Source organism: Pseudorasbora parva, chromosome 4, assembly GCF_024679245.1.
Source record: "Pseudorasbora parva isolate DD20220531a chromosome 4, ASM2467924v1, whole genome shotgun sequence".
NCBI lineage: Eukaryota > Metazoa > Chordata > Actinopteri > Cypriniformes > Gobionidae > Pseudorasbora > Pseudorasbora parva.
Genome location: NC_090175.1, coordinates 14324160 through 14340525, shown reverse-complemented (window position 1 = coordinate 14340525; position 16366 = coordinate 14324160). Strand labels below are relative to the sequence as shown.

Genomic DNA, 16366 nt, shown 5'->3' with positions numbered 1-16366 from the left:
GATTAATCAAATATGCTCAATACAATAAACTTTTTTGTTTCAATTTTAAATGATTGAACATTCTGCCATTTTGATCATTAACATAATATTTTTTTCTAGTTTTATAGTTATATACACACAGATCAGGCATAACATTATGACCACCTTCCTAATACTGTGATGGGACCTGTTTTGCTGTATAAAATAAATAAATAAAATAAAATATAATAAAAACCCTGCACTGCCCTGTCGAGGCATGGACTCCACTGGACCCCTGAAGGTGTGCGTGGTATCTGGCACCAATATGATAGCAGCAGATCCTTTAAGTCCTGTAAGTTGTGAGGTGGGGACTCCATGGATCGGACTTGTTTGTTCAGCACATCCCACAGATGCTCGATTGGATTGAGATCTGGGGAATTTGGAGGCCTAGTCAACACCTCAAACTTGTTGTTGTGCTCCTCAAACCATTACTGAATCGTTTTTGCTTTGTGTCAGGGTGCATTATCCTTATGAAAGAGGCCAAAGCAAACCAAGGTTGTGTTTCCATGAAAAGGGTGTACATGGTCTGCAACAATGCTTAGGTAGGTGGTACGTGTTGAGTAACATCCACATGGATGGCAGGACCCAAGGTTTCCCAGCAGAACATTGCCCAAAGCATCACACTTCCTCTGCAGGCTTGCCTTCTTTCCATTGTGCATCCTGGTGCCATGTGCTCTCCAGGTAAGTGACACACAAGCAAAAGAAAACATGATTTTTTTCCTTTCTCCATTGCTTTGTGGTCCAGTTCTGATACTCACATTCCCATTGTCGGCGCTTTCTGCGGTGGAGAGGGGTCAGCATGGGCACCCTGACTGGTCTGCGGCTATGCAGCCCCATACGCAACAAACTGTGATGCACTGTGTATTCTGACACCTTTCTCTTTTAGAACCAGCATAAACTTCTTGAGCAATTTGAGCTACAGTAGCTCATCTGTTTCATCGGACCACATGGGCTAGCCTTCACTCCCGATGCGCATCAGTGAGCCTTGGCCACCCATGACCCTGTCCCCGGTTCACTTTTGATAGATACTGACCACTGTAGACCGGGAACACCCCAAAAGAGCTGCAGTTTTGGAGATGCTCTGACCCAGCCATCTAGCAACACAATTTGGCCCTTGTCAAACTCGCTCAAATCCTTACGCTTGCCCATTTTTCCTGTTTCAACTTTAAGGAAAAATGTTCACTTGCTGCCAAATATATACCACCCACTAACAAGTGCCGTTAAGAAGAGATAATCAGTGGGCGGCTGGGCGTTACACCGCAAATTAAAATAATAAGACAAATTCCATAGTAGTTTTTTTTTTTTTTTTTTTTTTTTTGTGTGTGTGTGTGTGGATATTCAGAGGATTTGTTTGAAATAAATCAAAACCAGTTTTGATTGAAGCAGCACTATTAAGATATTCAAGAGTTTCTAAGAACTATTCTTAGAAACTATTATAAGAACACAAGTCAGTCACAAGTTAGTGAACTGAGGCTTTTTTTTGTTTCTTTTTTTCAGAAGCAGAGACATCCGGCCACCTCATTAGGCTGTTATTGAAATATAAAGCTTTTTCCATTTAATTGCTTTAGCCTAGCTGTATCTATACACATGCATTCACACAAGGAGATACAGAAAGAGAGAAGGAAATGAGATAAAGGAAAGATATCCAACAACCCATTGTTTACATTCCGCGTAATATTAAATGTTGAATATTGACAGCATTTGAAAATAGGCTGTAGTGATGATGTGGTGAGTTTCATAAAATATTCATACGTTCATCTGTGTGCTAATGTGAAACTTGTGTTCGGTTGAGACATGACATTTTTAAACATGTTTTTTTAGGGTAGAACTGCCATTTCAAATCTATTTTAGAAGAGCAAAGTCTTGCCAACTCACACAGAAATGACGCAAAGACATCAGAGAATCAAAATATCTGCTACTGCTTTGTGTGCAATCAAGCATACACCGGAAATATAAAAAATCATGTTTGGATGTTAAAGTTGCACAAACCTCATTTGACTTGCAGTTTGATAAAATGAGAGAACTCCGGTGCCATTCTTACATATTTCAAAACACTTGGAACATCATATTTTTATAACAAGCACGTCATCTTTTTATAACAAGCTTGTACTTTGTTTTTGCCTGTTTCCGCTTAAAAATTCTAGCCTGAATTCTAGCCAACAGTCATTTTCAACACCACCGAATTCACTGAACAAAGGATTTTTTACTCCATGTTTAAATTGCTTAATTAAAATGGCATAGTTGCTATTAAAGGGTTAGTTGACCCAAAAATGAAACTGATGTCATTAATGACTCTCCCTAATGTCGTTCCACACCCGTAAGATATTTTATATTTAGTCCGAGGGGGTATCTAAGTCTATGCACACTATACTGTCCATGTCCAGAAAGGGAATAAAAACACCATCAAAGTAGTCCATATGTGACATCAGTTGGTTAGTTAGAATCTCTTGAAGCATCGAAAATACATTTTGGTCCAAAAATAACAAAAACTACGACTTTATTCAGCATTGTCTTCTCTTCTGCATTTGTGTTCAATCCTCAAATAAAGATTCAAACGGTTATGAATCATTGAATCGATCAATGATTCAGATCGCGTGCCAAACTGCTGAAATCACGTGACACTGGCGATCCGAATCATTGATCGTTGATCAATAAATCCAAATCCAATTTATTTCAGTGAAGTTTGAATATAGACTGTTAAGAGTTTCGCTCTCGTTGCTCTGATATTTTATTTAATACATTAAAAGTATGCAGTTGTAATTTAGTTGTATGGCACTTCTTTTTTATTTATTTATTGTTTATATTATTTCATTTTTAAAAATATATTTTTAATGCAATTTATTTAATTGTATTTACCTTTAAATGACTAGATTTGATTCATATATAATATAATTTAAGCACATTCACATTATGTCAACTTAAATTCAAAATAATGGTCCAATACATGCAATAACCAGCTCAAAATACCTCACATTGGATCACTTTGGGTGTCTCTGCCTACCTTTTGTGTAAAAAAAAAAGTGCATTCAGAAATAAAAATAGTTATTATAAAATATAGAGTTTTAGCATTTTATATTTCATTTTGAGCAGATTTTAGTTTTTTCTATGTCCATTCCTCACATTCTATTCATTTCAAACGGGGTCAAAGTGACACACGATGGAAGGATTTGTTACTTTTTTTTTTATTACATAAAATAATTACATAAAATCCTTGAATCAAGTCAATTTGCTCTGATGAACACTTTTGTTAAAAATACTTTTTGGGTCAAAATGGCCTGAGAGAAGGATGTTATTATACCTTAACTACACTAGATTACACTATACTTAGGGGAACAATTTCTTGGTACCACTTACATTTGTAACTTTTCAAAATAGTCATTGTACTAACGTGATTATGAATTCCCTACAGAACCTCTTTACTGAAACCTTCCACTCTCCACGTCACCGAAGAGCCTTTTACATGATGCATAAAAACCCTAAAGCAACTAAAATAAATAATTGAACCCTGAAAGACCCAAATATAGAAAAAAACTTTGACTAGATAGATAGATAGATAGATAGATAGATAGATAGATAGATAGATAGATAGATAGATAGATAGATAGATAGATAGATAGATAGATAGATAGATAGATAGATAGATAGATAGATAGATAGATAGATAGATAGATAGATAGATAGATAGATAGATAGATAGATAGATAGATAGATAGATAGATAGAATATTTTTATTACAAATATAGCCAAATTTCCAGTCATCAGTAAACCCCGCCCTCGAGCCCATTACCTTTGTTCTTTCTCCGCAAAAGAGAACTCGATACCGGTGCATATTTTATGTGTGTAAAAGCATGGGTTTGACAGAAAAATGTGCGCTTCATTAATTGTGTTAAATAATATTTTTTTTTTTTTTTACTTTTTGACCCAGACAATCTGATGTTACCAAAGAAAGCAAATTTTTAGGTTTTCTAATAAAACCCTTTTTACGATGTAATTTTTCTAAAGAAATAGTTTTTCAATGAAAAGTTAATAATCTTGTTATTTGCTTTTTCCACTCACTGGCAGAGACTGAAGCACAAGTTCTGAAGCTGAATATATTTTGTCTATGTGCATAAATCAAACCTTCTTTCAGTCTCAAAATACATTTAATCACCAGTACCTCAATGCACCTCTATCACAATTCAGCTATTTTCAAAGCTAACAATTTCACAAATGAAGTACTTGCAGAAGCTGAGACTCAAAAGACCTTTGTGTGTGTGTGTGTGTGTGTGTGTGTGTGTGTGTGTGTGTGTGTGTGTGTGTGTGTGTGTGTGTGTGTGTGTGTGTGTGTGTGTGTGTGTGTGTGTGTGTGTGTGTGTGTGTGTGTGTGTGTGTGTGTGTGTGTGTGTGTGTCCATTTTGGCTTTGTAAATGTTTAAGGGTACTGGCTGGTACTTTTATAATAATATTTAATGATTGCACAAAAACTCTCATGCTTCCAGAAACAGCACTAAACTTTGCCAACCAAATGCATTCTGTGTTTCTCTACACTATACTATGCTACTCTAAAAAATGCTTACAGTAACTACTGTATAGGAAGTGTCTCTGTACTTTATACATTCCCATGAAAGTTTAATTATCTGCCACGGAAGGCATTTGACTACATTCATTAAAGCACTACTGAATTTATCTACCCGGGTGAGGGGGAAATAATTGTCTTGAAATATGCAAATATCTTGAGGGAACGCCATAGGATGCAGCTGGCCTGTAATATGGCCTTGGTTATTTTATTACCATCTATTAGATCTGATAACTTGCATAAGACACTCTTAAACTTACACTGCATTGTACAGTACTGTACTTATACAAGGATACTGTACACTTATATGATAACTCATATAAGGCAGAAAGCACATCCAATTCATCCATATATATATTTAAATGTTGTGCAATTAAAATAAAAATGCAGCATTTTCATTATCGGGTTTACTACTAAACAAAGTTTAATTTTAAATGATTGCATTATTTAATAAATTGCACACATAATAAATTATATTTATTATATTATATTACTTTATTATATTACATCACATATGTCCTATATATTTTTTGTTATTAAAAGAAGTCTCTTCTGCTCACCAAGGGTGATTAAAAATACAGTAGAAACAGTAATATTCTAAAATATTAATACAGTTTAGATACAAAATAACTGTTTCCTTTTTAATATAATTTAAAATGTAATGTATTCCAAGTGATATCAAAGCTGAATTTTCAGCAAGACACTTTTTTATTATTAATGCTGAAAACTGTTGTGTGGCTTAATATTTTTTGTGGAAACCCTGATACATCTTTCATTGATGAATATAAAGTTCAAAAGAACAGCATTTATTTGAAACTTATTTTATTTTTATTTTTGTAACAATTTAAGTCTGTACTCACACTTTTAAACATTTTAATGCACCCTTTTAAAATAAATTAAAAAAAATCACTGACCCCAAACTTTTATTTAGTCAAAAAATACAGTACTTCTGTTTATGTTTCCACACTGATTTTAAAAAAAAATATATATATTATTATTTTTTGCAGTTTTGCACACATATCTTTTATGTAAAGGTCACATGTGGAATTAAGAACATTTCTTAACAAAGCTAAATAAAATTAACAAAGAAAATTTGTAAGTTTAACCTGGCCAGTAAAAGGTTGAGTCATTTCTACTTAGTTGAAGATTCCTTTGAGTTCACTTCTTATTAAAAAAATACTGCATTGAATTAAACCACGCTTTTAACGTGTAAATTGTGTAGACAACATATCTATGTAATTGTAACGTACTAGCCTAGAAATCTAGATACACCCTAGCGGCAGCAAATCTAATCTGCCACGAGTATCATCTAGCAACTCTCAATACCCTTCTGAGCTGTAAACGCCAAACTCTGGTCAGGCCAATCACATCGTGTATAGAGTCTGTGGGCGGGGCTTAACATAATGATGCCAGAGTTGCGTTTGCGTGCTTCTAGTAAACACAGAAACTGGCGAACGGCGGTCTTTCGAATCAGCTTTGAGCACGACTCTGGAAGACTTGGAGTTAAGCTTTTCTCTGAGAAAAGAACAAAGATGTTTAATCTGTCAACGAGCTCTGTTTCACCTCCGTTGCTCTGGTTGGTGTAGCGCTATCCTATCGCGTGCAGAGGGAGTTTGAAAGACAACCGTTTATCCCGCCCCTCGGATTGAGCCCTGTCAATGGTGAGTTTCCAGACCAAACATCTTGATGTGGGTCTGGCTTGTCAGGCTAGTGACGTATTGCTCTGAGACGCAAAGGCTGAGGATCCAAATGCAGCTTTATTAAAGTGTAATCCACAATCGTAGTCAGAAGTACTGATAGTGATGTTACATTCTGTGCCGAGGCTTCAGAGCGTGTGTCCAGAAATCCCGGAAGCTTTCAGTGAAGCACGTATCGAGGCTCGGATTGTTTAGACCAATGATGTCATTGATGACGTCCGAAGCCTTGCTTAAGCCTGACTGGTTCAGAAAGCGGTTCACATCTTGCCCTCTGCCCAGGTAAACCCTGCAAATTTCTTAATTTTCCTGCTAATTTTATATAAATAATAATATTGCCTCTCCTGCCTCCACATTGCCCCCACAGTTATGTTATACAATCATTATATATCACCAGAAAATACACATTATATTCATGTAAATAGATTATTATTTTCTCCGGGTGGTAATGTGAGCAAAAGAATAGAAATTAACCCTTTTGTGAACCATTTGGCTGAAAAGCTTCAGTGCTTCATGAGGCTTCATCTCGCCACCACTAAGTACTAGGGATGGGAATTTTTATCAATTTCTCATTTCGATCATCGATAGGCCTCAAAAATGAGTACTCGATTAACCCGTTCGTTCCACGGGGGGGGGTTGATTGTTACGAAAATGTATGTTGACACAAACATATGATGTCTTTGCAAATATGAACATATGAAAAAAAAAAAATATGAAAAAAAAACCTGCTATATTATGATGCATAAATGTCTTTGAAAAAGAAACAAAACAACCGTCTCAAAATCAAATAACCCAGTCAATAATATCGGACATTGTATTTGGGCTGAAACTGTGAATACCACCCTGCAGAGCTTTGCTAGCAGATGAATAAACTCCAAACGCATCCTATATGAGATTAATCAGATATATGCCTATTATAATTTACATCTACCCAAAAGGACTCAAATGCGCACGTGAACTTGGCCATGCTAGTATTTTACAGACTTGAAGGGGAAACTAATTTTTAATGTGCTCTTCCCTAACACATGGGCAATGACTTTGAAACCACATATCATTTACAACACTATTCCAATCGTGTTCTCATTATAATTCTATGTACATGACAGATTGGTGGTTCACATAATTTTATTTTTCATGATCAAAGTGATTACAGGCATCACTGCGGGTTTTCAAATCCACTTTAAAACAGGTCTACTGTTAAAAAAATGAGAACAAAACACTGCAGCATTATTAATATCATCAATGATTTTGAAAAAGAAATGACTTATCTATATGTAGGCCATTATATGACCATCTCAAATAACCCAAAGTCGATAATGTCGGGATGTCACGCATTTAGAGAATGAACACCAGCCGATATAACGGCAGCGCTTTGCTAGCTGGTTATTAAAGGGTTACTTCAGCGATAAGCATATGGCTTTGTGTCAAACCCTGGAGTATATTCAAATGATTGTGCTTCCCCCCCCTCATATCCCCCCGAGACAAGATATTTATGGATTTTATTTCTGGAAAAATTCCTCCGATGACACAAATTGACGATATTTGCATTATTAGAGGAATTTTTGGCCAAAGGCTAAAGACTACAGCCAGCAGAGGGAGCCATTTCCACGTTTTACACCCGCGCATGGGGGATGGCCGATCGCACTCACAGCTCACATTTCTACTCCATTAATGACCCAGTTTAAATACAGATTCATCTTCCCAGCGCTGAAGGACTCCTTTAAACTCAACCAAACACCGTCCTACAGGTGATAAATCAGATATAGACAACATATAATCAAGTATTAAACAAGTAATCTTACAACTCGCATCTGTGGAAAAGGATGCGGATGAACTGTGAACTTGACCGCGTTCTGATGTAACTCTCGTTGTGGATTACCTTTAACTGCTGATACACGGGGAACTAAAGCACAGAGAATACAACATTCTATTACAATCGTGTTCTCATTATAATGCTGTGTACATGACAGATTGGCGCTGTGCATCTTGCACTCTATTTCATGATTACAGTGCTTCCAGGCATCACTGCGCACTTCGGATTAATTTTATTTTGTGGTCTGGAAGGCGTGCTGTCTAACGCTAACCAATCAGACCTTAGTTACCACCCAAAATGCTGCAATAACCAATCAGAAAAATAGACAATTAGTATTTTTTTAAAGTCAGGGCGATCATTGTTTTGATGATCAATCATCGCTCTCATGTTCGAGTACTCGACCACTGTTGCCAATCCCTACTAAGTACAGGCAAGGTCAAAACACAGGCAGACTTTAAAAAGAGTCCAAACTAACAAACACAACAAGGTAGGGACCGCAGGCAAGAGAGTAATCCCAGTGAAACACTCAACAAGCTATCGCAAAAAATGACTGTGATAATAACCAGGCTTATATAGGACACGTCCTGTGTAGGATGCAGTATACGAAGTGTCCTCAATCAGAATTAAACGAGACGTCCTTCGTAGGACACACAGGCAGGAAGTATCACGTTGCTATGCCAACAAGTTCAGCCTCGTTGCGCTCTCACGCCAGTTATATGAATGAAAATTATTTATAACTTGAAAATGACTATGAAATGTTTCTTGTCTTGACAGCAATGTACTGTTCTAAACGTTTAAAAAGCACTAAACAGTTGTAATTCTGTTTACCACAACTATCTGTTTGAGGTAATAGAGCTTAAAAAAACAAAAAAAGCTTGAACTACTTAATTTAAACACCACACCTACGCTCACATGTATATCTGGCGGTGGTGCCGTTTTTTCATATAATATAAAAAAAAATGACGGTTGTTAACGGAGACGCAAAGAATTGTGGGTTATCTCCAGCCGTGAAGGCTACACCTCATGCACACTCCGAATTCCTGTGAAAGAAGGACGCATTCGAAGGTCGCATTTGGAGTGTCCTACTCACTTTTTTGAAATGAGACGGCCTTATGACGTATGCACCCTTCGAATGCGACCTCCGGAGGACGCAGCCTTCTGAAATGAGACACAGCTATAGAGTGAGGCAAACAGGGTAATGAGACACAGGTGTAAACAATGAGTGAGATGAGTCTGGGCAAAGTATTATGGGTAATGTAGTCTTTGATGGAATGACAGTCCGGGGTGGAGTGCCCTCTGGCCGTAACCACGGGGCACTCTCAATGGTGTTCGTGACACTAATAGTCGGTACACAATACAATGATGCTACAATTCTATGGATCGTTTTTAGTATTGATGTGTCATTTTCAGAAGAAAATGAACTCCATATGTCACAAAATGGCAAGTTACTAAACCTAACAACAGAAGCAATGATAGCAAAGTGTAAATACAGCTGGCAAACAGCCCAACCTCAATCTCATGGGAACACCAGTATCAGAAAAGTTGAGTATTCTTACTTCATTTTATAATGGTGATATTTACACTTTCATTTCTACAGGCTTGAATTGAGTTCTAATATAGAAATTAGTTGTTGTTGTTTTTTTCATTCTTGCCTGAACTAACTTTTTCCAAGTAGAAATTACTTTTTTGTATTATTTATTTCACCACATTTTTTTTATCAGTGCATTTGAAAAATAACCCTTTTTTTCATTATACCTCTTACATGATTAACTTGAGGGTACTACTTACACACATACACACACAGAAAGGACAGTCATCACCGCAGAGCACTCACACACAGACTCACACAAAGGATAGACATCATCTAGAAATCCAATTATCATTTCTTGTTCATGTAATATGATTGGATAGGTAACTACACTGCATACTGCCGTTTGATTAATCACCCTCTGGTTACCAGCATATTTTATGCAGGGTCACTAACTTCATTACTGAAATGCTGGGTCAACAGCAAAGCATTGTCTGAGAGGAAAAGATTGCTGAACATATCAGATTTCTTTCTGAGAGTTCTTTGTTTATGAGCTCAGCTGGATCTTTTCCTGTCCTGCTATAATACAGGGTGTTTGGCCACTGCATTTCCGATGGAAGCTCCATCTTTCCAAGCTAAAGGGCCGCACAGTCTGCTGAGCATCTCCACTCCAATCTGCTGCTGGTACAAGCTGCCAGATCTGATGATCTGAGGCCAGTTTGCCCATGTGTTTGATAATTGCAGAGCTTTAGATTAGTGGATGTTAAAGAAGTAGCTAAAACAATTTGAATGGAACAACATTTTTGTGTGAACAATCCCTTTAGGATCTTCAACGTCCAATCCGTTCATGCTATTCTAATGCAGGTACGTTATGTCCAATCAGATCAATGAGCTGTGTTCTTCATATCTAAGGGTATATCAACAATAGAGACGCCATTTATCAGCTAATGTAGCTTCAACAGAATATTAATATGGAGTTGATTTAAAAGTCATGAATGAATGTGTTTGTACTGTCACTGTAATTGCATAAGAAACTATGAGAACCTTTAAACTTCACTGTATTTGTTCTTTCTGGTGTTTGAGGAGTGACCGCAGGGACAGGGATTTTATCTGCTTTTTTTAAAAATAAAATCTTTCACAAGTTAAGAACAAACAGTCACAGAGGTATATTACGAAACACGATTGTAATACATTTCCCTTGAAGCCTGCATGTACACATAAAGATTGAAGCCATGAATAATCATTCATATTCTTACCTCCATAAAGAGCTTTCCGTGACACTGCCCAGATTGAAGTCGTACAGTTTGGTCAGCATGAGGATCACCTGTACAAGAGAAAAAGAAGTTGTAAAATGTTAAATATCTACACTCTTAGAAATAAAGGTTCTTAAATGGTTCTTTGGCAGGGTGTATGGTTCCATGAAGAACCTTTGATATCCAAAGGACCTTTCCATTGCACAAAAAGTTCTTTGTAGTGCAAAAAGGTTCTTTAGATGATAAAATGGTTAGGAAAAAAATGGTTATTTGGGGAACCAAAAATGATTCTTCTATGGCATTACTGTGAAACCGCATTTTTGGTTCTTCCTGGCATCTTTATTTTTAAGGGTGAAGTTTAGCGCAGACTGATAGGCCTTTGCATGTATTACCACACAGCACAAGCTAAATGGCCTCTGCTGGTGAGAGCCAATGACATTTAAATAGTCTGGTTCAGTGTTTGCTGTGAGAAAACTGTAATGTGCTATACAATAATATATAGGAACTACAATCAGAGTTACAATCTGAACCCATCCACCTCCCCAGCTCCACCTGACTAGATCTGCTATGGGATTTATGTATATTTATGCAGCAGCAACAAACCTCACATGCTCACAGCAGCGTGTCTGTGTATCTATTAGCTATAGTAAGTCTACACTTGATCTGCAGCAGCAACTGTAATAATCAACAGCAGCAGCAGCGACAACAACAGTGTAGATCTTGATCTAGTGCAACAACACCAAATACATTAACACTTCTATATTCAATAACATGCTGAGGTCCAGAATTACTAAACAGGGCAAATAAGCGTGAGAGCTTAATTCCGATAAAGTGCAGATGGGAGTGGAAAGTTCTGTGAGTAATCTACTGACAACATGCAAATTAAAGAACACAGACACAGTCGGATCATTTCCATAATGACCAGCGCAATCTACCAGTTAGCGCCTGGTCAAAGACGTGCTTTTTTGGGGTCGGTAAATAATGGCACAAACATTAAGAAATTGACAAGGGCAAACCTTAGTAAATCACATTACGTGATTAAAATTAAAATACTCTCCTCCCATAAATTTTGCGTCTGAAAGGGAAACACCTACAGATGCATTTGCAATAAGTTCAGCTGCAAAAATAACTCTGTCCAAGCCTTTTCAGTGCTAATAAATTATCACTGTGTCTTTCTTGACAGTAGTTTTTTAACGGGAAAAGAGGGTTTTTGCACTGGTGCAAGCTGCTAGTAAATTTGGCCCTAAAACTATTCAGAGATTTGTTATGATTTAAATATTTATATATACGCAATTAATCAAAATTAATGATTCATATAATTTTTAAAAACAGAGTGTCTATTTACACAGAGTATAAATAGCCTGTCTTGTTGGCAAAGGATACTTACACTAACTCCGCCCACCAATGTCAGGTTGGGCCACACACGATTAAAAAAGATGCTCGCTATTGGATGTCTGCCATGGTGTAGGCTGTAAGGAGAATGCCGTGTGAAAGTAGATTTTAAACTTCTCTCTTTTCCCATCACATATTGGAAAGGCATTTGTTTTCAATTAAAATGAAAAACATATTTGAAAAGTGAAAATAAAATGCCTAACAAGTGTTTAATAATAACATTTGCATTGGTATAGTGTTAGGTGTGGGGAGGGCATATTGTCTGAATAAGGCGTCACCCATTTAATTATTTAAATAAACACATTATTTTCACTATGTTATTTTCCCATCCTGTTAATGTACAATTACACTGAGGTGAAAAGAATTGTTGTACATTAGCACTCACCCTCTTTTTAATCAATTTAAGCCTTTAAAATCAGGGAGGCGGTTCAGAACCCCTTTAGCAAACAAAAAATGTATTTAAAAAGTCAGTCCTCCCGAATGCCATTTAAATTCTCAACTATGCAAGTGACTAATAATCTAATCAGATGTGATATGAATTGTACTTTGTTGCTTATTTATATATTTATATACTGTGAATCTGTTTGTTGTTGTTGTTCTGTATGCCTGTCTAATCATTATATGTTCTGGTGAGCCAAAAACACATTTCCACCATGGTGGACAATAAAGAGAGATTGAAATGAAATGAAATGAAATGAAATGAAATGAAATGAAATGAAATGAAATGAAATGAAATGAAATGAAATGAAATGAAATGAAATGAAATGAAATGAAATGAAATGAAATGAAATTAAATTAAATTAAATGAAAATAACTTTTTGCACTTTTTACAAAGAATTGCTATATAGTGTAAATAGAATGTATCATTATTTTAATTTACTGTAAATACCATATTGGCAAAGAAAATTCTGCTATTGTCACTTAAAGGTAGGGTAGGACTGATCTAAAACACTTTTGTCCAAATGTGTTTAAACTTTCTTTATATGTTGATACATAATTAAAATGTAAGTACTCTGAAAAAGAGAGTATAAAAATCGAGTGACTCTAGACTTTTTAATCTGCAATAAATACCGCTCATTATGTTCGTTCGGGACGAATTAAGTGATGGACTAAGTTTTAGGACTAAGTTAGCTTTAGCTACTACTGATCAACAATGCTTTCATCATGGAAACTCTTACATGCAAAACACAGTATATGTTATGAATCTTACACAAAATTCATCTTCATCACATTATAACTGATGTTATTGGGAATTTTTTTTTTTTTATCAATGCTACCCATTTTTAGCTTTGCCTTATAAATATAACTAGCTCGTTACCGAATTAAACAAAAATATATTTTAAACTTTACCAGTATCGGTATTCTAGCTTGATAGTGAGTACTAAAAGACATCATATTTGTTTATATTCATACTGATAAAGTTAGATGTTTTATTACATGTGATTCTGACATGATGTGACTACATGCACACGGCTCCTCTCAGGTCAATAATGCGTCTTCCAGCTGATTGGTCGGTGAGGTGCATTCATGTGTTTTGGGGGCGTGGCTTTGGAAAGAGCCCAGAAGGGAGAAGGTGGAGTGAATGGAAACAATGAGCTGTCTTTGAAACAGTCGTGAGAGGTCTACAGACACTCAATTTTTATACTTTCTTTTTCAGAGTACTTACATTTTAATTATGTATTGATATATAAAGAACGTTTAAACAAATTTGGAAAAAAGTTTTTTAACCAAATCTTACCTACCCTACCTTTAATGTAAATAGCATAGTATCTATTGTGCACTACAAAATGTGAAAGATGATTGGCAGCAGTTGGTAGGAGATGGATGCAAAAAAAAAAAAAACAACAACAACAAAAAAAACTACTTAGATCAGTTCCTTGTTACCATTTAATTAAATTTAGTTTTTTCCATTTTTAAAATGAAACCTTTCAGCCTTAATTGCATTTGTTTTATTTTAAAAAAGTCCTATGGTGTGACAAATCAGTTAATCAGTTAATATGAGTGTAGATCATAAAAGCTGCATGCATGATTACAACATTAGCAAAACGCTATTAAAAGGCATTTTAGGTGGATGTCACAAGCATGTCAAAAACATTTCATACACCGGCATATATAACACTGCCTCTGCGGCTTTCCTTCTGCCCAAATGCATCCTCGTAAGCAACGCGCACACACCTGGCCATTCATGTGATCTAAAAGAAAATGTGACTCATCAGATCAGACCACATTTTTCAATTGCTCCGTGGTCCAGTTCTGTGACTGTGGTGCTTTTGGTGATGGACAGGGGTCAGCATGGGCACCCTGACTGGTCTGCGGCTATACAGCCTCATACTCAACAAGCTGTGATGCACTGTGTATTCTGACACCTTTCTTTCAGAACGAGCATTAACTTCCTGAGTAATTTGAGCTACAGTAGCCTGTCTGTTTGATCTGACCACATGGGCCCTCCTTTCTTCCACACATGCATCAATGAGCCTTGGCCGCCCATGACCCTGTCGCTGGTTCACCACTGATACTGACCACTACAGACCGGGAACACCCCACAAGAGCTGCAGTTTTGGAGATGCTCTGACCCAATCAACTGGCCATCACAATTTGACCCTTGTCAAATTCGCTCAAATCCTTACGCTTGCCCATTGTTCCTGCTTCTAACACGGCAACTTTTGAGGTGTCAGGTCCCGTGATGAAGACATTATCAGGGATATTCTCTTCACTGGTCATAATGTTATGCCTGATATGTGTTGGACTGATCAAATAAATTAATTAATTTTGGATTCTATTTTTCATGCATAGAAGAAACACCATCATTAAATCAACTCTTAGCAGAAAAGTCAACATCAAATCTGAATCAGAATCATTATTGAATCACGCATTATATAAACTACTCAATAAATCAACAACCTCAAAATTCACAAATCCTCACATCTTGCTGCTCTTCATCTCAGCATAAACCACCATTAAATGATGCATCAGGCTTCCTCCTTGACACCCTAATAATTCATCTCCTCATTACTTAATCATATCATGCTGAATCTAAATACAGCGCTGTAAATATCCTTTATAAGATTCTTAAGGTGCACGAGACTGTGCTAACTAGGTCAGTCAAATTCCTCCAGGAAAATTAGAGACGGGAAAAAGAGCGAGGAAATTCATGCCTTGAGCGAAAAAAAGTAGACTCATAAACCTACAATCTATTTATGTTTCCAAGAGAGAATTCATACCTATATGAACCTCAGAGGCTTTTGGAGGAACGCTGATCATTACGGGGGAAGAGTTCATCGATTCTCTCAGAACTTGGTTACAATAACAAGCGTGGGAAAAAAAGACATATTAACCTTTTGAAAAGACCTTCGATCATATAGTAGAGCACATTCTGATTCAAGATGTCTTGTTAAAATTGAAGCATCTGTACTTGAAAATAAAATGTCATTCGTTTACAAGGACAGCCACCCAATCATTTCAGAAAAAAATAAAAATAAAATAATGAAATCAGCCATAACGGACTTCTACATGTGACAAAAAAGAGAAAAGGGTGAAGAACCATTCAAACAAAAGGGTACTGAGAAAGAAAGGGAATAATTAAATTCTTCTTTCGCTCAAAGAATACTTCAAGTCTCTTTAGTCCACCTTGTTCAGCAATAGGGGGAAAACTGCTGAAATCTCTTGAAGACTATTTGAAAAGCTGCCCTGGCATTTACATACAGTTCAGTAACTGAGAGCAAAGCACCAGTGCACTGCTCAACCACGAGAACAGATCTGTATAATATGAAAACCGACAGAGAAGATGTCTGGAGTTTCATCAAAATAGCTTACAGCGGCTGCAACAAGCATTTTAACACTTAAAGGGATAGCTCACCCAACAATGTAAATTGTGCTATCATATACTCAACCTCATATTGTTCCACACCTGTATGAGTTTCTTTCTTCTGTTGAACACAAAAGAAGATATTCTGAATCAAGTTGGTAATAAGCTAATTAACTTCCATAGTAGGAAAAAAAATACTCTGAAAGACAATGGCAAATTGGCTTTAAAATATCTTCGTTTGTGTTAAACAGAAGAAAGAAACTCATAGGAACTCATTTAAGGATACACTATCCCTTTAAGCCACATATA

The 16366-nt window shown here is 36.4% G+C and overlaps 1 protein-coding gene across 4 annotated transcripts in view; it reads right to left on the bottom strand.

Annotated features, from left to right (window-relative positions):
- Positions 1 to 16366, bottom strand: part of sorcs1 (sortilin-related VPS10 domain containing receptor 1) — a 302164-nt gene that overhangs the window by 136122 nt on the left and 149676 nt on the right. For all 4 annotated transcript variants that reach the window (XR_010904712.1, XR_010904711.1, XM_067441002.1 and 1 more), the window contains exon 2: positions 10864 to 10931. Coding sequence is in view for 2 of the 4 variants with exons in the window: in XM_067441002.1 (XP_067297103.1) it covers positions 10864 to 10931 (68 nt within the window). In the remaining 2 variants the exon portion in view is untranslated. The remainder of the gene's footprint in view (positions 1 to 10863; positions 10932 to 16366) is intronic.